General features: G+C 32.8%; 2 protein-coding genes across 4 annotated transcripts in view; both read left to right on the forward strand.

Moving 5' to 3' along the window:
* Positions 1–10300, forward strand: part of LOC108737274 — a 41982-nt gene extending 31682 nt beyond the window's left edge. The window contains exons 4-6 of one of the 2 annotated variants that reach the window (XM_018470026.2): positions 1048–1177; positions 6104–6965; positions 9178–10300. In XM_018470026.2, coding sequence (XP_018325528.1) covers positions 1048–1177; positions 6104–6965; positions 9178–9251 — 1066 coding nt within the window. In that variant the 3' untranslated portion in view covers positions 9252–10300. Of the gene's footprint in view, positions 1–1047; positions 1178–6103 lie in introns of both variants that reach the window. The other variant, XM_018470018.1, reaches the window with a different exon arrangement.
* A 5930-nt stretch (positions 10301–16230) lies between these two features.
* Positions 16231–26450, forward strand: part of LOC108737287 — a 13413-nt gene continuing 3193 nt past the window's right edge. For both annotated transcript variants that reach the window (XM_018470040.1, XM_018470049.1), the window contains exons 1-2: positions 16231–16465; positions 17756–19009. In XM_018470040.1, the coding sequence (XP_018325542.1) occupies positions 16445–16465; positions 17756–19009 (1275 nt within the window). In that variant the 5' untranslated portion in view covers positions 16231–16444. The remainder of the gene's footprint in view (positions 16466–17755; positions 19010–26450) is intronic.

Here is a 26450-nt window from a genome sequence, read left to right on the forward strand (position 1 = left end):
ACTTCGAATTATTTTATTCGATTAAGCTAACGTGCCTATCACGTTGAGGTTGGCTACGCCGGGATTCGTTTTCAGCAAGTAGATATCCACACAAGTGGACCTTGTTGGAGTATACGTAATCCTAAAATGTAGCATAGTACTACAGATGGCGCTCACTGTGCCATTTGTAGTATTTTCTAGAACTTTCTGAACAGTTTATACATAATTCTATATTCTATTGAGTTGAATTATTTAGAAATTGTTTACAGATTAAAAAATATAATAAGTATTTGGAAAAGCATTTGCAAAATCAAGTAAAAGGAATATTTGTATTTAAATACAGATAATCATTTTCATTGAAAAGTGTTTCAAATTCAATTATACACATTAAAGTATAAAAGTATTTGTTCGAATACTTTTACTCAAATACTTTACAAGTATTAATCCTATTGATAAAGGATTCTCTGAATGGTGGAAGGATTTGTTCAAGTGAGATGTGAAATTTGCATAAAACGTAAAAAATAAATTGAAAAAACTAGAATAATATATCTATTAAAATTTCGGTCAGTGTCAAAATAAAAATGTGTATCATATTAAACAGCAAATTAGGTGGTTACCGCTGATTATACTTACAATTAGTATGTTAATTTATTACGATGTTTTAGAGTTGGCAGTTCCAACAGGAAAAACACATTATAAATTAATAATAACGTCAACAAGAGAAATGGCTTATTCTTAAAATATGTAAAACAGCGAATTAAGAAATAAATTGAATCTAAAAGAAATAAATTTCAATTTAAGTTCGTTGCTTCATTCTTCAAATGACAGTTACTTTCACCGCAGTCAGTGAATTTTAGGTGTAAGGGCCTCAGGGCGATAGGAAAGTGAATGTCTTCGTAAATTTTATTCCTATTGTACGATAATAAATTAAGACAACAAAAGATAATTAACATGAAATGCGAGGGCTTCAAGCATTTAGTTTAGTACTTACCTTTCTATTATTTAACGTTTATTATAATTGGTATTTTTGTGCTAATAAGTATATTTATCGTTTTCTTTTCTGTTTAGATCGCTACTAAATGAAAAAGTAACACAAAATGAGGACATTTACTACAGAACTTTTTACGGTTATAGCAGCGAAACCACTACAAAGCCTAATAATCAACATGATATTGATACCGAATCGGTGGATTATAAGGTAAATATTCAAGAGATATCTTGATTTCTTCAGATTAAGGTCTTGAATAATTCAAGATATTAAGAATGTTGCATTACATTATTAAATTATGCTCCAAGTGCTATCAGTAGGGTAGACTGGGTACGAATGTGCCATTTTTCATATGATCGCCCATAATTTTGTAATTATGTCAGTTATCTAACAAGGAAGGTGCTTTTACGGTAAAGCACAGTTTGTCCAACATACTGGTATTTCAATTTTATCCCTAAATAAAATATTAACTGACAGGCACAAGTTTAAAAAAAAAAAAGAAAAAGTGTCACAACCGACCACATCCCAGGGGTAGTTGTGACAGTGCTTGGGGTTAGTAGTGACAGGTTAAGAAATACAACAGAACAGTCTTTAATCACATTTATTGTTGGAATATTTGCTTAATTCTTAATTATTAAGTATTCTTCAAGAATCATTACATTACTTGTTAATATGGCGCTTACGTGCAAATCACATTATTGTTTTATAAGTCTTTTTTTTTCTTTTCAATTTTTTTATTAATATTAAGTAATCATAAAATTATTTATGTTTAACCCAGTCTCGTCAACATTTGATATACCTTGTGGCTCATAAGCGTGTCTGTCAAGAACCATTTGTAAATTGTCATAAAATGCATCCACGCTTTTTTGTTAAAGCTTGTTGTTCTTGAGAGGCTAGTAGCTTGAGCTACTCGAACAGACAGTTCAGAATTCCAATTCATAAATGAACGGAACCATTCTTCTCCAGCCATCTCATTTTCAACCCATGTAGCAGGACGTTTTAAATTTTATTTAGTGGTAAGTTCAAAAGCTAACTTCCGAGCCTCTTTGGGAGCAAGGCCAAAATATATTTCCGCACAGTGAGTTATATATTTTGATAGTTCCTGTTCTTGTTCTTTAGAGAACACTTTATTATAACCGACATACCCCATTCTGATGTTATCTTCATTATGGCGCGCCGCAACTGCATCACGTTTACGTATGTATCGTAATAAAGACATTCGAGTAACATTGTACATTTCCGCATAACGTCTTATTGACTTTCCCTTTTTCACTTCATTATACACGTTTTCATAATTTTCTACGTCGCTCTTTGCTCTCTCGGCCTTTCTGATCCGAATTCTAGGCATCTAGAATCAAAAAAAATTTTTTCTTGTGTCACAACCATCCCTAGGAAATATGGCACAACCGTACCCAACGCACGTGTTCACAAAAATAAAATCGCCATGACGATACTGTATAACCTACATACAAGGAATCAGTTCTGTTTAACAGTCAGTTTTTAGCTTGTAATGAATAAAAATACTCATCAGTCTATCTATATTACATATAGCGACAATCACGAAAAGAAAACGAACAAAAATACTTATTTTGATCGTCGAAAAGTAATACAGGCTTCTAGCAACACTAACTTCGCGCGGCGGCTGACGCAACACAATGACGCCTGTTCAGACACGCACGGGGGTTCTTTCTTCCCTCGCCCCAAACGCGCTATTCCTTATAGTTTCGCTAATACAACGATTGTCACTACCGCCCACTGGCACTTTCGTACCCAGTCTACCCTACCTTCTATGAGGTAGACGATACATTTTTAGAATACAATTTTATGTAAATTCAAAAAAATTCATACCAACGCCTTTTTGTTAAAAAAGTATGTGACTACCACATTTGATTATATTTTTGAGTCAAAAATCACTGGAGAGATGCAAGATATACATAGTATTAAAATTGAAACATGCTTGCTTGTCCAATTAAGTCTTCCAAAAAATTTGGAATCTGAATTTCTGAGATTGGGTTGAGATAGGGCTGTCGTCACTTAAATTGCCGACGCCGGATAAACATGGTAAAAATCCCAGGCATTTAGACGAAATACGATTGTTTCCCTGTACACCGCTGAAATAATATGTTTTGCAACAAAAATAAAAGCAGGGTTATAATTTTTCATTTTTATTCATTTATACAGCTTGTAATTATAATCGAATTAAGTACGTATGTAACCGCAAGAAAAAATAGACATTTTTAATATAATTTAAACACTATGAGATAATATGTTAACAAAAATAATTAGAAACATTTTGTTTTTGGAATTAATCATTATATGGTAGCCAAATCCCAATAATATTTGTAAATTAAAAGTGCTTAAGTAACTGCTAAAACTTTTAATTTTAACAAGATCAATTTTTTTACTTATTTTACTATTCTTCAGTCTTCCCAATTTTCGCTAAAATATCATTCTTTTCCAATAAGAATTTGTAAAAGTCGGAACAACTCAGGTCCTTGAAATTATATTTGATTTTGATCAGAGAAGAAACCGTGTGTATGTTTAGCGAGTTTCTTTCTTTCGTCTATTGCTGCGTGATTAGCGAAAACGCTCTCTCTACGTTCGTATTGTCAATGAATTCATCGCTTATCCATAAAAAAAAATTGGATTTCACCTGACAACGAAAGTGTCCGGGTTACACTTTTTAAAAACCCCTGCCGGACGGTCCCCTGACCCTCTTCAAACTACGACAAATCCGGGGAAATCCAGACGGATGGCAGCCCTAGGCTGAGGTAATGTATGACCATGGGCACTGCCTGAGTTAGGCCGTTAAGGAATAGGAGAAATTCCTTTTTTGATGTCTTTGGTCTTTAGCATAAAGAAAGTAGCCCTCTTTTACTGCATTAAACGTGTCAATAAAGCCCATAAAGACACTTATTAATAGATATTTCGTCCTAAAAAACAAACAATACCTGCTCCCTTCTGTGTAGAGGTTATGAAATTTTGAGCGATTGTGTGCGTTACATGAGACCAAATTTCTGTAATAGTGATATATTACTACAATACGCCTGCACTTCCATCACTGATTTTCCTCGAATTTTCGCCTGGAATACCAAGATGCTAGATCGCCTTAATAAATGTAAAATGATCATAGGAACGGGGCTTTGGATATGATTAAAAGTTAAAATGACGGTGAAGCTGAAGGCTTCTGAAGGCTTTGAGAGATACTTTGAACATTGGAAACGAAGACGAAAGAAATTAATTATCGTCATGGGCATATATAAGTAGGGGCAAGCTCATTGCCCCTCCTAAAAGAGGTTCTGACGAGTTATGATATCAGCACGAAGTCTACAAATATGAAAATCAAGCAAATTTAATCTATATAAATTTACAGCTACTGAAAATTTGCCTCTTCTGGGTATCTTTAGCTACGTTCATGATTACCTTACATCCGGAGTATTATGAAGTATAGTACAGTCGAAATAAGAAGGCAAAGTCCCCAATAAATAATGCACACTAAAGGCATATCGTTTTTCTCGTTTTTACAAACGGAAAATATCCTGTCTTTATTCTCTAGACACGCCTCCTCCACAGCTGCGTCGAGTCCTGCACGTACGTTTCATAAGAATCAATCGAATAGAATGAGACGGTTGAAAACGTGTTTGTCTTGTTGTCTGTACCTACTTCAAATGAGCAAATTTACAGGACCGGCTTAAGATAGTAGTCGTGCTACAGTATGGTGAAAAAGTTATTGTAAGATCTAAGATAATTCAATGCAATAATATTTATATAATTTCGATTGTACATCAAAACAGATTGAATGAGTCTGTATTCATACATACCCACACATCTAAAAATATTAATTAAGTTTATCTCGAATTAGAGGAGGTCAATCGACTTCAAAAATAGTCAGCATTGAAGAGAAATGAATGCGTTATTGTTTATTTTTAATTTCATAAAAATAATTTTTTACAAAATAATACATCTGTTTTTAAATTAAAAGTTCCACCTTCTTTTCGTATCCGGGATACGGTTCTGCAACTAATGTTCAAAACCTCCGCCGCTATGTTTATAACGGAGATGTTTTCTCTACTTGTTTCCTTCTTTCTTTGAAAATAATTAATAACATTCCAAACAAGTTTTCTACTCTGAGAATTTAAAACTTCTCGGACCATTTCGTTGAAAGTTAACAATAAAAATAACAATAAAAAAACAATGACAACAACAATAACACCAACAAAAACAACGACAACAATAGTTATAAGGAAAAAATAACTTAAACGATATATGTAGGGAGATGACTATTCGCACAAATACACCAACTAAATTAAGCCGACCCTGTAAATTTGCCCATTTTATGTAGGTACAAATGATAAGACAAGCATGTCGTCGATCGTCTCATTTTATTCGATTGATTCTTATGAAACGTAGATGCAGATCTCGACGCAGCTGTGGAGTAGGCGTGTTTAGAGAGTAAAGACAGGACATTTTCCGTTTGTAAGTACGAGAAAAACGATATGCCTTTAGTGTGCATTATTTATTGGGGACTTCGCCTTCTTATTTCGACTGTACTATAGATAAGATTGATGTATTACCCTAAATTTCGATGTCAAAATGAACATATTTGAACAGCTTCCCATTTGAAAAGAATGAGTTATTGATGTTTGAAACATTTAAAATTTGAACATCATGTGCTTTGAAAAAAGCTTTTAGATAGAAATCCAAGTGCGTTTCATTTTTTTTTTTCAACAGCGACAGTCGCATCTTTTTATCTAGTACTTATAATTGCTGAGATATTATATTTTTTGTAGGGTACTACAAACGTTAATTATTAAATAACTCCAAAAAGATACCGCGCAGGAAAAAATTATGCTTAACAAACTGACATTAAAATCGATGCTGAAATCAAAAATGTAATAATGTAATGTAATGTATATCCGGAAGTCCGCCATCTCTGAAATTATTTTTCGCAGATAGATCATTTGACCCAGAACATTTTTTATTGAAAACATTTTCTTCCAATTTTAACGGCAAGACCGCCAGAGACCAAGGCAAGCTTAATGGACTACCCTGTATAACAGTACAAGCTTCCTATTTTTGATTAATTTCCTGTTATTTATTAGTATGTTCGTAGTATTCTTACTGAGTTCTTTTCAGGGGCGTCAGGAATTGACCACAATTCCGTCCTACCAAGACAACTCCTTTGTGGATGAAAGGGATTTGACCGTTGAAGAATCAATAGGATTCGGTAACAGAAAGTCAAAAAAGTACGAGAAAAATCCAACAAATCAGGATTTATACACTAATTCGAACGATAAAAGATTTACTTATTCTAAACAACCCAAACCAAGTTCTTACGATAAAGTAAACGACTATGACGATGCATTTCTGGAAATACAAAATTTAGGATCGTTCGGATCGAAGCTACATTTGAAAGCGAATGAACCAAAACGAAATAACCAGAAAACACCATCACCCATAAACGATGTTATTACATTTAATTTGAAGAAGAGGAAGAAGCCGTCCAGACTAATTCCAAATACAAACGAAATAATTACAGGTTTGGATGTATTAAATATTAATGAAGCCATAACAAGTGACGAAGATAATTCAGAGAAGAACACCAAACTTGGTACTAATAACGACAATGTAATTCAAAACGCTACTGAAAATATCGAATCATATATCCAAACCGACGACCATAACAAAGATGTGTACCATACAGCAGCTCAATCAATCACAGACAACCGTGTAAGTCAAGTGAAATACAATGGAGATTTCTTCCAAAAACCTCTTGTTGAGGATAACTTAGCAACCGATACAACAATTTCCGAAGCAGTCACGCCAGAGTATAGAGTGACCAAGATATCTCAACACAAAGTTACCAATTTATCTAAAAATCCCATTGTAGTCCCAGACATAGAAGCGACAATAGGCAAAAGAGTGACTCCAACTCAATATTATTTTAAAACAACATCTTACACATTAAAACCATTTGCCTTGGCAGAAGCTTTGAAAGGTAATTTTACTGATAAACTCAGTGGATTTAAGGATACAAAGTCACGTGTCGTGGTAGATATACAAAAAAGCGTCCCGATTTATTTAGGATCAATCACAAAATACCTTAGGAACAATTTCAATAATAATAATAATAATACATTGGATAAAATCAGTGTGTATCCTCAACAGAAAAACAGAAACTCGGTGGAGCCAAACTTGCAAAACAATCTGTTTCCAGTTGAACCTATCGCTGATGATAAGGTTAATTATACCGAAACCCGCTTGCCACCTCCATCCTATGTTCCATATCAGTTTGAAGTAATAACACCATCACCAACACCACCTACCGGCAATATTCAGAGTGAAAGTAATGTAACAGAAGAGTACGTACTTTTACCACTGGATGATGCAGCGAATTCTCAAATTGCTCCTCTCGATTCTTCTTCAGAAAGCAAGGAGGTCCAACCAAATTTGTATTTTGTACCTCAATTGGCCCAAAATAATACCCTTACTGATTATAATAAAGACACGAGATATTATGAAGACAAAACAAATGATAATTATAACAGAAACCCTGATGATTATCCCCAGTATTTCACGTACACTCTACCACTACCTACTGAACCTCCAAGACTGTTAAACGTCCCGTTGAATAAGCAAGTACTACTACCAGAAGTACATCGCCCTGCTGGAAATAATAATTTATTCCCCTATATGACACCCTATTCTGTACCACAACCAATTAATCAACACCATTACCTTGATTCGTTTTTGACATTTCAACAACCTCCACCAGTTAACATTCCTCCTGCTATAAGACATTCTTATTTCCCCGCTTTACCAAGCAACGCAAAACCAGAAGAACCGAAGGTTCTGCCCGCTTTGCCTTTGGAGTTCTTCCAAATTCATTTTCCCAATTTTAACCAAAACAAGGATTTCAAACGAGGAAGGTATGACTATCCCAAGATTAACGTGCCAAATTTTAGAAAAAATAGAGCCAAACAAGTGGTGAATCATCGGTATCCTGTTCATCCACCCGCAACTACACAATCACCTCCTGCTTTTACTAAAACCGTTCACCAACCAAATAATAATTATCAAAATAATCCTAGCAATAACATTAATAACAACAATAATTTGAAGTTACAAAGACCTGCCGATCTTGAGTCATCAAACAGCGCAAAAATTGAACACTACGGTCATAATTTCCGTAGTAACAGGAACGCCAGACACAATTTTGATAACGTTAAAATGGAGTACGGATTTATGCCTCCACTGATACCATCTATGCAAATAGATGAATATGGAAGACCAATAGAAGACACTAAATCATAATCTTATTACGTCTCATATATTCCGTTTCTACTTCATCAGTTAATCAAACCTTGATCGAGTTTTGAAGTTATTTATTTTAACATAAACAGCATCTCAAAAAACAAAAGGAAAACCTTGATTTGTTGCAAAATTAGAAGATATGTTTTCCTGTCTTTGTTTTCCAATCCGAAGCATTGATATTAATTCATTGATCATAAAATAAACATATCGTCGGATAAAGACGAGGAGATTGTTTAACTTTTAACTAAATGTCTCGACCCTAAATAAACCTCGTGGACACAAAAACTGTACTAAACTACTTAGTTCATTAGTTTTATAATTGCCACATACTATATGTTTTATGAACTTAGTTTTATAAAAAAGTGCCTAAATAAGCTAGTCATAGGCCTATATGTTGACGTCCTGCGGAATAACTAGAATAACTCCTAGGTTTGACCAGCGCCTTTAGACAAACGCCGAAATACTTCTTTACGATTAAATTATAAATCAAGGCAACCTCATAGAGATAAACATAATGAAAATATTATCTTATTTGCGACTTTTATTTGAGGTTTCAGCAATTTGTGTTAAAAATGACATTACAGTGAGTGTATGAGAAAATTCTATCCGATATTGTCTTGTCATTTGTCCACTAACTAAAAAACAAAATAACATTCTGAATGTAAATTGTGTATATACGATGTTTATACATCGCTCAATGCGCTTATTTTTTCTTTGGTTAGTTCGTTCCATCAAGTCAATGACCATTACAAGTATTTTTTAGTAAACAGTATGAAATAGCGATTTAATAAATAGCATTTAAGATAGAATGCTAAAAACTATAACATTCGTACAACACGCGCTAAAAGAAAATAGTTATTGCTCTCACCACTACTAATTATCTATTTTTGTTTCAGTATTTTCTGGTCAGATTTTGGTTAGTTCGAATTATTACAATGTATTTTGGGGTTTGCCTAAAGGAGTTAGTTAAACCTGGGATTGACCAGCCAACATAATATTGTCGCGAGACAAGATACAGCTCCTGAGAGGACGAAATATATATAGAGACAGACGCAATTTTCTTATTCGTTTTATCTTCTTATTAAAAATAATTTTTGAAGCATTGTTCTCAAAAAAAGAAATTTAGTTATAAGCATATAAGTGCAAATCAAAATATAAGGTATTGTTACCTGCGTGTATTTATGTATGTGAAGAAATTGATATATCGATTTCCGGCGGCTCTTGCACAGCTCACTGAGTAACCGCGGCGGATTGTATATAAATAAAATCAATAGTCGGCAGCCTCTTTAGTAAAGATGCCGAAGGTAATAACTAGATATAAGAACAAAGGCTTTCACGGCCGGAATCCGGAATAATCGTTCCGCCCTAGCAGCACATACATGCCCGCATATTAAAGTTCGTGAGCCTTCCAGAAAGATCAAGACTTAAACTACAGAATTTCATGGAAACCTACCACAAATTTTTGTCCTTTGTGACTCCGTTGGATCCTAAATAAATAAATATAAAACAGTTCACTTTGTGTTTCCAAAAATCAAAATGTAACATCTGGCAGCAAGTTTTGAAATAGTGTTTCTCGACGTTCTGTAAATCCGTATGTCTTATTTTTTTTATATACTGTTATACATTTTTTTATGTATTTTTTAAACACGTTCAAGTAATTGTAAACATCGTCAAATAACAAATACGTCTATACGTTTGTATTTGAGACAAGACAAGACTTCTTCTCTTCTTAGTGTAGGCATTTGCGATTCAATGATTCAAGGCTAGACAAGACAGTCTTTTTCGTTGTCTCGCGGAAAGACTAACCACTTATTCCACGGAGCGTCAACATTTCGGACTTTGACTATACATATGGCATTACATATACACGGTAGACATAATATTTTTGCATATACATATGTATAACAGACTGAACGAAATAATCGTAGGTACAATTCGCACACTATAATAATTTTAATTAATGTGCATTATGATATTAACCCATTATTATTGTATTGTTAATGACGTTGCTATTTTGTAGATTAGAAATATTTATTTTATTATTGTGAAGTTGTTGTGATAATGTGTTTTTATATACTTAATAATAAAACATTTTTTATTTCCGTTGTTTCAATAGAAGTCTACATATTTTAAATAATAAGTAAAAATGTGAAGGCGACTTTATTTAAAATTTTATATGGGCAAAATTATAACAATTTACAGCAGCCAACAAAATTTACTTTCCCATTAGAAAAATCTCTCATCTCAATTTTTATGAATATGATATTTTGGTATTGTTAGCAACTTTTGGGTTTTTTATGAAATTTTATATCAAGCAACACTGACATCATTTAGTTTATTTTTAATCTTTGCTTAACCACGTAGACGTAGACTGATTAAAATGCATATGCAGGGTACCCCCTACTTTCGGCACTCTTACGGGGGGTTTCTCCCTTTTCTAAAGATTGGAGGTTGCGGTTAAGTATAATGTGAGCTTACCAAAACTACATAGCACAATCATTTTCAAAAGCAAGCTCAGAATCTAAGATTCTCTAAAATTTTCTTTTGTGTCCACTTGGTATATAGGTACCTAAGTAGTAGGCTATGGCTAAAATTTTTTAAAAACAAAATCCATGGAAGTAATTATTATATTGGAGATTTAATACTATAAACTTCATTAAAAAATCATTCTTTAATTCTCAATTTAACTATTCAATGCAACATATTTTAACTAACGAAATTATTGAATTTTGCACAAAACAAAACAGTAATTACCTATCTTAATTAAAACTTAAGTTCGAGAAAACAAAAGAGAAACAGAGGAGGGTAGCAAAGAGTTTTTAGAAGTGGCTAACATCCTTAAAGACAATACAACCGTAGGGATAGATATTCAGGGCCAAAAGATTAGTATGCTTCGATTTGCAGATGGTATAATAGTATTAGTATCTAGCAAGGAGTAGTTAGAGATAGCTTTAAATAAAACGGATGAGGTATTGGCAAAACAGTATTATAGGAAAATAAATAAAAGTAAAACAAAAATACTGGTATGGAAGGGAAGAGAAAGTAGGGAAAGAGCGAATGTAAAGATAGGAGATGAAAAATTAGAAGAAGTGGCTGATTTTAGGTATCTAGGAAGTCAGATAAGTCAGGATGGAAGGATTAGTAGGGATATAAATCAAAGGATAGCTTCAAAAGAAGAAGTCACTTTTATGCTCGCGAACGATTAATTTAGAAATTCGAAAAATATTGTTAAAGGTGTAAGTTTGTAACATGGACGGTTGCCGCGGCGGAAAAGAAAAGATTAGAAGCGTTCGAAATGTGGTGTTACCGGCGAAAGATGTGGATATCGTAGATAGAAAAGATTAGAAATGATGTGGTATTAAAAAGAATAGAACAGAGGACTATGGAAGTCAATAAAAAAAGATAGGTTGGTAAGACACCTTCTCAGGCATGAAGGAAGAAACAGGAGTTAAGAGGAGTAGAGGTAGACATAGATAACATTACTGTTCGCTGATAGTTTAGGACGTGGGATGTTCTAAATTTAGGGAAATGCGAAGATTAGGATAGGAAAGAGTGGAGGTGCGTATCCAACCAGTCTTAAGAGTGACGATCTTATGATGATGATGAATTATACCATGTCACACATAACAGTTTCTTGTTGTTGTTTACAATGGCAGTGCATTAAATAATTAAGAAACGTTTGGCGGTAAAATTTCTCTTTACTTCTATACCTTAAATTGGTAAACGCAATGAATTATCCCTTTATTAATTCGGGAACTGCCTAAAAATTAAAAGGGGCACACATTTAAATCCAAATTTTCATTGATTGGTTTTGCTTTGCTTTTAATGTTTCTTTTTAGTCTTAACGGAAATAAAAAGTGAAGAATGCGACCCTTCCGTACTAATTATACATTGGGTAGTTTGGAACGCGTTGTTAATTTATAATCATCATTGTTATCAATAAAATGAAGGTATTTTTGAGACAGAAAAAAGGTATCTCTCATTAAGACAATACAACCAATGGAGTAGATCCTTAATGTTGAAACTATTCTACGATTCTGTGCGGTGTTTGTTTCAATTATTTAAATATTACTTTCAAATGCAATATACTGTGGAACCTAGCTAAACAAAACGCTATCTATATATAAATTCCAAGATGTCATCCTCAGTTATACTGACGTAAGATGACAGGTTGAGTTTTGAAAGGCTGCTTAAGGGGTTTGTGGAATTTTAAGATTTAGTGTTTTATTTATATTTCTTCATTTTTTCGGATTTCTAAAGGATGTTCGTTTGTAAATTGAAATTTAATTAAGAATATAATTCGAACTATAGACGGTAAATGCAAAACTACATTCACTACTCTGCACTGTTTGTTGTATATTTATCAGTCTAACGCTTTCTAAAGGAAATTGAAATACTGAATTCGATAGGTATTATAAAGTACTTGTCAGTATATAGTACTTCTCTGATAGATACTACGTATCTAAAAACTAAACGAGGAACCTCTTCTCCTCTTGTACATCCAACTGAACATATAAGTAGTTCTCTTAATTTCATCAAGCGCTTTATAAACAATAAGGTATAATAAGAAAACTGAACGTTGAATAACATTCAGTAAAGAAGAGTTACCAAATAAATAATAAAAAGAAACATGGGTTTTTAAGTAGGAGTAACAGTTATTATTATTATCAAACTACATGACCTTAGAATCCATTTATATTTTACTAAAACTAAGCACCTTATGAATTACAGGCATTGCTAAAACATGTCAATGAATCATCAACCTAATCGAAGTTGCTCCAAAAAGTAGGCTGATATTAATATCAAATTATTGACAATATATCGTCATCTAACTGATATTTGCTGTTAAGTGTAGTACTTTAAATGTTTGGCAAGAGTCTTACGAGACTAAGTGTAGGTATAAGAACTTAATGTAGTTTATTAGGTACTTAATAGCTTTTCCCCGTGGCTTTGTTCGCGGAAATTAATATCATTTTTTCATAAAACCTTTGACTTTCCCATTTACCCCTACAAAGTTTTACTTTTATGTAATGTCGCTATCTCGGATTTCAAATACAAACGTAGCAACCCCATATCACCCCTTAAGAGCTGATTTATAAAAATTGCCAAAATACGTGTTCGCTTAATTTTATCAATGAGTATTAAGAGCAACTTTTAACTTCCAAACCAGGCCACAAATAAAATACTTATATTCCATACAAACCTCCTTTGGGGTTAAATCTTCCAACGTACTCCCTTATTCCTTGTATACCTACATCATAAACGAAACCTCTGCGCAATATTTCAACTATCGTATATCAAACAATATCAAAACACCATAATTTAACATAAACATTTTTTTCATATAAAAACCATCCAAATTTCCAACTTTTCCCGTGGATTTTCCATAGATTTTCTTTGATGCAAACTTTGCTTTGACGATTATGAACACAACAAAATAAAAAGAAATCGGTCGAGATATTTTCGGATTGTGCATTTAGTAGCACATTTAACTATTCAATTTTCTTTACATAAATTAATTTTGTATATCACGGTTCACTTGGCTCGTAAGGGTCCTTATTAAACATTTGAAACAGTTTGCATAAATAAAAATTTTATACTCCATATAAATACAACGTTTATAAAGCGTGCGATTTAACAAAGATTTTATGTGAGTGATTTGTTGAAGAGTTTTAATGAAACGCATACTGTGTTAGCCAACGCTTTCGATTTTTAACGAAGATCAGTGCCTTTACCTTTAAATGTAAATTATTCAACGAGAGAAGTATTGGTTGTTTGCAATTCTTTAAGATGCGAAACCGTCTAATTTATTATCCTAACGGTTGCTCTTTGAATTTTAATACTGAAGAAAGTTTATGGTTGAAATCGTTTCAAGAAAAAAGACATATCGAATTTTCAGTTTTTAAAATATACGATCTGTCTATAGGACCTGAACACTTTTTAGCTTTTCTTTTTGTGTATTCATACCTGTGGTCAATATAAGAATGCGAAGTCAACAATCCGAACTAATATTATAAATGCGAATGAGATTTGTTTGTTTCTTTATTAGGTTTTTCACGAATAAAAAAATTAGTTTCATGTGGCCGATTTCACGCATTAACTACTCAATCGATCATCATGAAATTTTGTAAACACATTTTTTTTTTATGTTTTCGTGGAAGAGGGGAAATCTTCAAAAGACACCCAGCCGTCCGTACGACTGGGTAGTGTCGGATTCCCGAGGAAGAAGTCCTCGGACCTACCGACTAAAACACCCTTCTACCTCAGGCCGTTTTAGGACCAACTAGTGTCCTCTTCAGCCGGTGTGTTCATGGTAGTGTTATGTGGTTATGGTTTGAGTTGTTGAGTGTAAACACATTGTCAGGGGTACCGATATGGGCATAGGATATTCTCTACACAGAAAAAAAATACTGTTTCCGAGAAGTAGAAGAATTAGTTTTGTGTGGTCGATTTCACGCCTTAACTACTCAATTGATCATCATAAAATTTTGTAGATACATTATCAGGGATACAGGAAAAGACATAGGATAACTTTTATCCAGAGAAATAATACAGATTCCGAAGTATAGATAAATTAGTTTAGTGTGGTTGATTTGATCATAATGAAATTTTGTAATCACATTGTCAGGGGTACAAAAAAGGACATAGGGTACCTTTTATACAGAAAAAAATACTGTTCTCGACGGATAGTAAAATTAGTTTAATGTGTTCGATTTCACACCGCAACCACTCAATTGATCATCATAAAATTTTGTAGATACATTAGCAGGGATACAGGAAAGAACATAGGGTACCTTTTATCTAGAAAACAAATAGTGTTCCTCTGGGATAGAAGAATTATTTTTATGTGGTCGATTTCACGCCGAAACTACCGAATCGATCGCCATGAAATTATGTAAACACATTCTCAGGGGCACACAAAAGGACATTGGGTACCTTTTATACAGAAAAACAATACTGTTCTCGACGGATAGTAAAATTAGTTTAATGTGTTCGATTTCACACCGCAACCACTCAATTGATCATCATAAAATTTTGTAGATACATTAGGAGGAATATAGGAGAGGACATAGGATACCTTTTATCTAAAAAACAAATAGTGTTCCTCTGGGATAGAAGAATTAGTTTTATGTGGTCGATTTCACGCCGTAACTACTGAATCGATCGTAATGAAATTATGTAAACACATTGTCAGGAGCACACAAAAGGACATAGGGTACCTTTTATACAGAAAAAAAATACTGTTCCCGACGGGAAATTAGTTTAATTTTGTAGATTTCACGCCTTAACTACTCAATCGATAATCATGAAATTTTGTATAAGCATTGTCGGCGGTGCAGAAAAGGGCATAGGATACCTTTTATATAGAAGAAATAATGCTGATCCCGAGGGATAGAAAAAATTAGTTGTATGTGATCGTCGATGATCTTTGACATATATTTAAGACATCAACGCAAGCGAAGGCGATGCGGATAAAATCTAGTCATGTCTAAATCCGCTACAGATCATGGGTCACCAATTCATAATTTCGCTCACCTGCAATTGCTTATGGTGTCTTGCCCTTTTCATAAATACTAGAACGTATTTGATATGTCATGAAACTACTGGCGCGCGTGTCAAACTCGCAAATGTATTCAAAGTTCTATTTAATTTAAATTCTAAAAGTAACGCCACTTGTAAATATTTTTTAATGCATAAATCAGTAGGAAGTTGTCCATGCTGAAGTATACCTACGTGTTGTTCATTTCCATAGAAAGGAATGAACGTAATTCTCACACAAACTTTCCATTTAATTCACGCTGTTTTCCCATGAAACTAAAAACTATAATTATTATGTACGGTTCGGATCCACAAACAATACGCACATATGTATCCATATACGTATGTACGTATACTAGCTGCCATGTGGAGAGAAAGACTTTCAGTTTCGCACATTTTAATGCAACTGTCTTGTCGAAATAGAGACTCGCTAACGTTACCGTTCTTGTACATTGGGAGTGATGCGTTTATGTCATAAAGAAACGAAAGCGCCGTGAGATATTCAGTGTCAATGCTAAAGCCAAAGATTAAGGTTGCATGTGCTAATCAGCAGTTGTTTCGATAAGTTTTGTTTATTCACGCATTTGTTTCTTAGTGGTTTATGTATTAAACAAAATATAAATAATGATGGCTACTACCCCATCGGTAAGTGTAATAGAAGTTGTTCGTTCTGAGAGACTGAGTCTCGTATAACTTTTAGTGATACTCTTTAAATTATTTTTGGCCCTTATTAAATGAATGAAAATTGTAGGTATAAACCTATAAACTGAATTTGTATTGACCGACAGATCAAGTGTAGACGTTGGGATATAATTAACGTAGGGGTAACAACCTAATCTTTTGAGATTTATGCAGGGAAGTTTTCGAAATACACTATAATTACTTTAATCAATTTTCCTTGTTTTTTGATAAATTCTATCTTCTTTATTTTTATAGGAAACTAGGTTTTACCCGCAGCTTCGCTCACGTAGATGCCCTAAATACGTGTCAAAAATTAAAGCAAATTTTTCTATCCCTCGATAAAAAGTAGCCTATGTCCTTTTTTGGACCCCTAGCCATGTGTGTACAAACTTTCATGATGATCGGTTCAATAGTTAAAACGTGAACATAAAATTAATTTTTCTATCCTCCGGGAATAATTCTTTTTTTTACATAAAAGGTACTCTATATCCTTTTATCTACCCCTGACAATGTGTGTACAAAATTTCATCATGATCAGTTAAGCGGTTAAGACCGGAAATCGTAACAAACAAACAAATATATTCACATTTCTATTTATATCAGTTAAGATCCGGAAACATCTTAATATAACTTTTTGGATAAAATACAGTGGCATAGGTCTTTTTAACATATTCCACAATTTTCGAAATTATGATTTAAAGTTGCATTGTTGTATTTATCATATAAAAGTGGTCTATTTTTGGTTACGTTAAAGTCTAATAATTTACTATATTTATTAATGATTTGTTATGTTTTACTTACAATTAGAACAGATAGCTGACATTGTCTCGATTCTTAGTTAAATGATCTAAATAGGAATTATGCATAATTTTTATCCGTTTCTTAATTAAGTAGGAAATTACAGTGGGCAGTTCTAAGTAACCAAAAAATCATCTGTAATCCTAAAATCATATCGTTGGAGAATGTTCTGATTATGTTTTTTGTTAAAAATTGAATATGAAGACGTGCGATTCATTTAACTGATGTATGTGCCCTGTAAAACCATTCAAAATTACTATATTATTGTTGATTTTCGTCTAATTTTTCATTCTTTCATATAATTAACTCATTACAATAAAAAATACCAATTTTAAATGATCTTTTTATCGCTAGATAATAAATTCTCAAATAATTTATATTCCTTCAACCAATAAGAAGTTCAAATAGAAAACAACACAAATCTTCGTAACATGAAACGAAAACTTGTATTTTCAGATACTTTTCTTTCTCGCCTGCCTCTTTCCAATATTATATGCAAGTGGACATTTTCCTCAAGTGCACGAGGAAGTGAACGAGATTCCTGTATCGGATAGCAATAGAATTCCTAAGAGTCGATATGTCCCTCCTTGGTCGAATTTCAATTATTCAACAATTTTACAACGAGATCAACAGAAATGGAGGTATTTTCAGCAGCAACAGGTGGATCTTTTGAATCTACTTAAAAAGAAACCACTTGTCCGTATAGTTTCGTCTTTAAGAAATACAAAGTTTGGAGACACTTCGAAGAAGGAAAAGCCTAAAATAAGTTTAAGAAATCAAAAAGGCAACGCGGTACAGGAGCTGAAAAGATTTTCACGAACTGCGAATTTCGATAAAGAAAACCAAGGCGATATGCAAACAATAGACAAAGGCGCAACTAACCGAGACGTCTCTAGATCTGATTATGTGCTTTCTAAAAATTTTATTGGACATAAAACTCAAAGCAGTACTTCTTCAAAGAATGGAGCAGAAAAAGATGAACAGCGAGATAATCAGATGAAAGCGCTGAATTCACTTCTTGGTAAAAGTCCCATTGAACAGTTGGAAGGTTTAAAGCATCTGTTAAAATCACAAACCAAGGTGTTATCCGTCACGATGCCATCCAGGACAAGGAAACGATATGTACCAGTAGCAGAAAGTACTCTAGACGTTCCAGTACCACAGATAAAGCCAGTCGTGGTAGTAGCATATTCACCCAACAATGATAGGCACAATGGTCCCTATACCCCACTTGCTTCGACGCAGGAGCAATTGCAGCAACTTCAGCTTCAATTGGATTCCTTCTCGAAAGCCCAAGCTGACGAGCAAATACGAAAAGCTCAAGAAGATGCTTACCAAAGAGTGCAAACTCAACACGCAGCTCTAGCTTTAGCGCAGCAAGAAGCTTTAGAAAAAATGAAAGAAATTAATAGTCATGTAATGTCTGCTCCTGATGATGCTGGGCATCCCATTGCACCACCACCAACGCTACCATCACCACCACTTCCAGCTGCTAATGTTCAAACTTCATCTTCCAATTCACTGGAGGAGGTTCCTGCTATAAACCCCATTCATCAGTCGAAGCCCTTAGACTCTTTACTAGTGCCCGTAGCTCATCCCCTTCAAATAAATGCAGCTTCTTTGTCTACCCCTTCACCAGTAATTGAAGAGAGCAGTGGCAACGAAGAAAGAAGACCAAATGAAATCAAAGACTATGAGGACCAGAATGACGTAAGTAATCCGAATTATCAATTAACAGTTGAAAGTCTTCAAATTAAATCTGTCAAAAGAACGCTAAGGTTTAAACGCTCATCAAAAGGTGACACTGAAATTATTGATGACGAAACAAATGACTATTATACTAACGATTACAGTTACGCTATTACAGAAAAGCAACAGATATTTAATCCAAAATGTAGTTATACTAAAAGTCCCTTTGTCAATAGTGTTATTACAAACAAATGGTGTGCTAATGAGGAACAGGGCGATCTAATCCCATCAAACATTAATCCCAATTATGTAGATTTCAATCATACGAATATTGCTCGACGTTTTAACAATAAAAATCGGCGTTTTCCATCTCGTAATCAAAATCGAAAACCCATAATTAAAACGCCCAAATGGCCCAATCGTGGTCGGGGAAATCTGCGTTATCGACCCAATCTTCCCCTCAAAACTAAACCATTGCAAACGTCTAGTACGAAAGTTGAAGACAGTGTTGAGTTACAATTTACCGATTCCTTGTCGAAAACCAAAAATAAAGATGGTGCTCATGTCATTATTATAAATAACAACAATAACAATAATAATAATGCCGCCGAGCGCCCGCTGCCATCGTTTCGACTTAAAAGAATACCGAAACGTACTGGTCGTCCTCGTTCCAAGAGACTAAGCAAACAAAGGGCTGATCAAATATTTAAGAGGGTCAATCACGTTTTGCGAAAATTTAACGTCTGATAATACAGTAAAACCTTTAAAAATAAAAAAACTGAATTATTATTTATATATGCATATGTTTCGGTTCTTCGGTTAATCGGGAATGGATGTGCTTAATTTAGGTCCATAAAATTGGCGTAACAAGATGGCCAAAATAAGTTTCGAAGATTTTAAAAAAGAGGATTTTTAGGATCCACTTCCCGCGAAGATCAAAAATTAGGGATAGACATTCAATGTTGTTTAAACTTTACGTGAAGATAGTAAAGCATCATAAATATGGGAATAAAATTAAAAAGTACGACTTATGCTATTAAAGGCTAATTAAGTGCTTTCAGCTAGAAGCTATATGTCACACTTCAGTACCTATCATTAAGGTGACCATATTCTTTTATTTCAAATCCGGGACGGGAACTTGTAGCGGGCGGGGGGTAGTTAAGTTAAATAACTTAAATATGATTTTTTAATAAAAAATTATACATAATAAATACTATTTAAGGATATAATAAAAATCAGTATTTTTTTNATGCTTCAAGTGGTTTAAAGCGTGCCGCGTATTTTGATATGCACAATTTTTTCGGTTCAAATTTTGTAAAAATAATTCTAGTTGAAATATATTTAAAATAAATATTGAAAATAAGAACCTTTTCAAAAATTCGGGACAATCCGGGAAAAATATTGCTTCTAGAAAAATCCGGGGCGCAATGTGGAAATCCGGGACTGTCATGGTCTATATTGAAGGTAGATATATCAATATTTGTAAATTTGTAAATGAGATTTAAGGAAAGCAATGATAGAATATAACATAGGCGATCTCAGTTCTATTTGCGCCCCAGGTAATGATTTTCTTTCTTAATTTCTGTACATTTACCCTCCACTGCTTTTTATAAAAGGTTAGATTGTGATTAGGGTAGCAAACCGTCCTTTGAATTGTAAAGTTCGTCAATCATTTTGTACAAATAAAATATTTGTAATGTTTACTAGTTAAAAAACAAATTAGACATTGAAAGCATAACTTGATTGATTAATATATTGATTATGGTGCATTAGCTTAAATTGGGGCTACTACAACAACATTGAACAGGTACTGAATACCATTCGCAGTTTATAAGCCCCTAATTTTTGACCTTAGGACCAAACCACAAAAAGCTTAATTATGCAAAAATATTCTCGTGTATTTTGATTTTTGAATATGACTACCTCACTAAACAAAACATTTTTTTGAAAGGGTAATAGTCATAATAAATTGACGATTTCAATGTTCATTGTTGAACTCATTGATTGGTCTAGTCGTACCTCACACTAAATGACATCAAATCGATCTAAAATACAATGCTTTGCTAATGTGTAATTGATAATAATATTTAATTGAATGAAAATGGGATGCTACAGTTCAAAAGTTGGTATACCGCCTTGACTTGAGTCTGTTCTTTAGCGTCCCACTGCTACAAAGTATTGATTTGATCGATTTGGTGTCATTTGATGTAAAGAATGATTAGAAACCAATGAAATATTTGGCTCATGTATTCTATCTAGCATTCTGTGTTGTTTCCATGCAGTTTTCATAATCAAAATCCATAAAATATTTTCGAGCATTTTGGTTTCGCTTGATCATGGTTCTTGTTCTCCAGATATTTTGTGCACGATTGCGTAATATTCCACTGATAATATCTCTAGTATCTGGAAAAACATCAAGAAATAAAGGACTACTCGCCTTTAACAGTTAAGGAAAATTGAGTTCTTAAACCTGAAATAAAAAATTTCGTTTACAAATTTATGTATCATTCATAACTAATTTTCTCAAATAATATAAATTCCCTCAGGATAACTGTTACTAGACTCAATCGTCAAACATCCGATATGGAAAGGTTTTACAGTATTTATTATTAATCCGTTTATTATTAATTTATTCATTGTTGAAAAGTAACAATTATTTATGTTTATTTATTAATAATTGGATATAATTAATTCATTACATATATACACATTTTTCATTACACCTTTTTATGACAGACAGCGGGAGAATCAGATGCGTAGGTTCATTAAATACGTATATAAATCAATTTTGTTCTGATAAAGCACAATTTTAAAAGGTCATTTACCTTTTGATAATAGCAAAAGAAATTAAGACGTTGGATTCGTTCTCTATTATAATAAATGATATGTTTGGATGATTACAAAAAACTTTACGTATACAGTTTACAGTATGTATAATGATACTACTCCTGCTACTTATTATATTATCATTACATAGAGAAAGTTACTTTCAAACTAAGTTACACCAAGTAATAATTAAGAAAGGCCTTTTTTATCACTTACTTAACTGCATTCTAGAGGCTGTTGCAATAATTCAATGCCAAATGTCTGTTATCATGCTTAAGAGCGTACAAACTAGTATTTTTCACATGACTGGAAAGCAAACTCAAATTAATGTTTATATGGCAATTAAGTTTGATCGATAATTTTGAAATTATATAAAAAAGTTAATTGAAAGTTTGTGAGAACCAACGGTACATTTTTCGGTATCAAATTAAATTAATCATGATGTACAGTACAACCTCGATAATCTGAACTAATTATTGCAAAGAATCCTTCGGATTATCACTTTGTTCGGATTATCAAAGGCCAGTCGTTTGTTATATTAGACTCAGGTATTTATATATAAACTTTATGTTTTAAACAAATCTAGAACATAAAAAACTTGTAATATGTAATCGTAGCTTCGGTCTGTAAACTTTTGTTCATATTAACTGTTGTCTATATTTATAATGCTATATGTATACGTTTTGACGCCATTTCATAGCTGTTAACGTAATATTTTCGTAAGACGGATAAAATTTAAGATTCCTCGAGCGAGGTGACGTTGTTACGCCTGCGCTGTTCGAACTTGTTCGTTGTTCGGATTAGCGGAGGTTCGGGTTATCGAGTCTGTACTATATTAATAAAATATTCGTCTAAGATACTGAAATGCAAATTAATTAAATGTCATTAATCTTTCAGAAAATATTTTTTTTATAGAAAGTAAAACTGACAGAGTGAAACAGTCAAAAATTGTAGAAAAATGTTTTAACGTATTTATTCGACGAAAAATCGTTGGTCTTTAGCAGGAATATTACATAGGTACAAACATTAATGTAAAACTATTTAAATACAAATGAAACGTGTGAAATGAGCGTACCTCAAATACAAACAAAAGAAACATTATTTTTGCAAATGAAGTTTCACTTTGCGATAAGATTAGCATTTAAAATTGCATGTACCAACCTATGTTATATGAGGTTGTTAACATAATGTCGCTTACCAGCTGATGAACGGTGCAAAGACCAGTTGGTTGGAGATATTTATTAGTCTATGTAGGTCAGGGTCGTAAATATTCTAGCCATTGAACTTCACCTTTATTAAAAAATGTAATTTTCACTTAAAACGAAACACATCCACTCATGTTGCGAAACATTAATAATAATAATGAATGACTAGCATTGTGAAGGAAAGTAAAATTTTAGTGAAATTAATTTAAATGTAAACAAGTCAGACTTACGCGAAACATGGTTTCTTATTTGTTTGACAGAGATAACAATGACAATATTACATTTAATAGGGGTGATATTATTAATGAAAATTCATATTTTTTTTTAACTTTCCCACTACAAATTACCTTCATTAAAGGAAAATTGTTGTTGCTGTTGTCATCTCTCATAGTTTAGTAGTTTGGTAGCATTGGTGCTGAAAGCCAAAAGTCTCGGGTTCGATTCCCGGCGAGGGTGTAACAACAGCAACAATTTTCCTTTAATTGTGGTAATTTGTAGTAGGAAAATTAAAAAAAAAAATAAAATATTAATTTGCATTAATAATACATATGTAGTACCTAGAAAGGAAACGCTTTATAGTTCACTAAATTTGAACAAGTCTAGACCTGAAATAATTTGCGATATATGTTGAATCACAAGGGTTGCACTACTGTTATATCCAGTGCTTCTTTTAAAATACAAAAAACGTGTGATTTTTTTGTAATGTTTTAATTCTTTATGTCATTATCGAATAGCCAATGTGTTAAAATTAAATTGATTTTAAATGGATAACTTATAGGAAGCATTAGTTGCAATACACTTTAGAAAGCTAGTTACACCATTAACAAAAAAATTATGTACAATAGGGGATCAAATATAGCATAAAAATATTTCACGGTCAGTTTTAAAATATACTTAACATTTTAAAATATTTAATTTTTACTTTGAATTTTCAATTTTGTGTTTTATTGTGGTTTAATAATTCGAGTTATAACCTAGTCTATCCTGTGGATAAGCGAAAACAAGGATTTATTAATAGCAGATGTGGTGATAAAAACGGTAAACAATGGTCTTAATGTAGTATTTATGTTTTTTATACTGGATATGACAAAACTCAATAAGTTACAGCCCTCGTTATAACCATGATGCATTTAAATATGTTATACATATAGTTAGGACGTTCAAAATTGACATAGTCCGAAATAACATGGCGCATTTATCTTCTTCTTTGGACCTACTAACTATACCAGAGCGGTTGCTGACAGAACGCCTACTTTTATTCACGACAGACGTTGTACGGAATATCGTAAACATAAGAAAGAGATGTCAGGTAGGAATTGCAGCGGACACTAATAAAAATTAGACCAATTGATGTGTAACAGAAAGAGATACAAACAAACAGAATTTTAGTACGTTACCAGCTACGGACTTTAAAGAAACTTCAACATTCTCAGGAATTTAGGAAAGAAAAGACACTTTTTTAAAGATGTAATTATAACCAGGCGATTATAAAGCCGGCCCTGATCTTTTACGTACCTAAGCAACCTTTAATCACTTCACCGCTTACTATTATTCGGTTATCTCTTTTCACTTGGTCTGTACTACTCATGTAGCATTTCCTAACTTAACAAGGGCGTCTTCAAAACAGCAATTTACTACAATCCCAAGTGGAAACAAGAAAGAAGATATACGTCCATTCTCACACATTATTTATTGCCAACTTTGCCAATTTTTATCGTCCCAACTATAGCTACATTTATTACAACTTGTAGCATGTTATTTTTTGTTATTAATCGTACGATGTTTGTTGTAGTAGATGATTGCCTTTATATTTACAATTGAAGAAGGCTTTCAATTACATACTTACATATGTATATGTGTGTTCGTTTTAGCCTTTCTCATTTGTTAAGTTAATTATTAAACTTACATCATACTTTACAGCTTTTACAGTTAAACTTGACTTTATCTTGAAAACCTTGAGTAGCAACGGGAGCATATTGTTTAATTATGCATTATAAACTGCACCTTCTTGAACCTATATACTAGACATATGGATAATTAATACAGAAAGTGTGTCATATTTTAAAAAATATAATGGATACTGTAAATAAGAATTTCTTGACGTGTTTTCTGTTTCTTTTCATATAGAATTCAGAAAGTGGGCCGAGTATCATGTATCATATTAAATAGAAATCGTGTCCATTAAGACAGATGAAAACCAAATAACAATTTTTTATTTCATCGCACATTATAAAATAAAAAAATAGAAATGTCTATGGCTTTCACGACTATTATTTTGAAGCATTGTTTGGCTTTAGGCCATCGCGTCGTCTTGATGAATTATTTATTTAAAACAGTGTCTAATGAACACCTTTATAAATATTTTCAAGTCTAATATACAAAATGTATTAAAATAAATATAGAGATCTAAAGCTTCAAAGACTATCCGAAATATTTTCATACCAAGCGAGCAGAATTTTTGATAGCAATGAAGCCCGAGTGGCACCGAACAAAATGCACTTAATACAAGCAAATATTTTCGTAAATATTGATTTTTACATGAAAATTTTATCAAAATGAAAAATGTTTTTGGGGTGAAAAAGTCACGTGACACTTTCTAACACATCTTCGAAAATTGTCAATTTCTTCTATGCCACACTCATGCCAAAAAATCTGACAGTTATGGTATCCCGAGTCCGAATTCCCAACATGGATATAAGATACTTGGGGTAGCCTTTGAGGTTTTTTCAACCGCATTGATTCCACTTGAAGTCGTAATCTGGGAACCCTCTATACTTACAGATACAGTGCAAATAAGGAGATGTAATACGTTTACATTATTTATTATTACGTAAAATTGAATTCATTATTCGTTATTTAATAATTTTAAAAATTAAATCCTTTTCTGATTGGGCTTTTCTTGCTATAAGAAACAATACAGTAAATGAACTAAAGTGTACCGATTGTAGGTAACAGTGAGGGATAATTCCAATTCGGTAATTATTTCACTCTTTAATTGGGGTTGATACTTAATCTAATTTCGATTGTCATCGAACTTTCCCGACTTGTTCCAAACTTTTTAGGAAATCTCTGGAACTTCTTTCGTTTGTAGATTTTTATTACTGGTCATGTAGGTATTACGTGCCTCTTGACGTATGGTTTATGACCCTGAACGCCCCGCCACCATTAATAAGAAATCACAGTAAATATACTTCATATTTAAATTATTTTTTTCGAAAATCGTGTAGTTGTAAACAAAGTGAAAAAGTATTCTGCGTTAAGTGTAATTATTTTAAACATTTTTTATTCGTTTAGTTTAATTTAATAGTGCGCTTACAAAATATTCTTTTATTATTCTGATATGTTTTTACATTTTTATTAATCAGTAATAGGTAGACTACCCTTTATTTATGTATTATCCTTGGCGTACTCAATTCTTATAGGTATCTTCC

This window comes from Agrilus planipennis, unplaced genomic scaffold (assembly GCF_000699045.2).
Source record: "Agrilus planipennis isolate EAB-ADULT unplaced genomic scaffold, Apla_2.0 scaffold9, whole genome shotgun sequence".
Classification (NCBI taxonomy): domain Eukaryota; kingdom Metazoa; phylum Arthropoda; class Insecta; order Coleoptera; family Buprestidae; genus Agrilus; species Agrilus planipennis.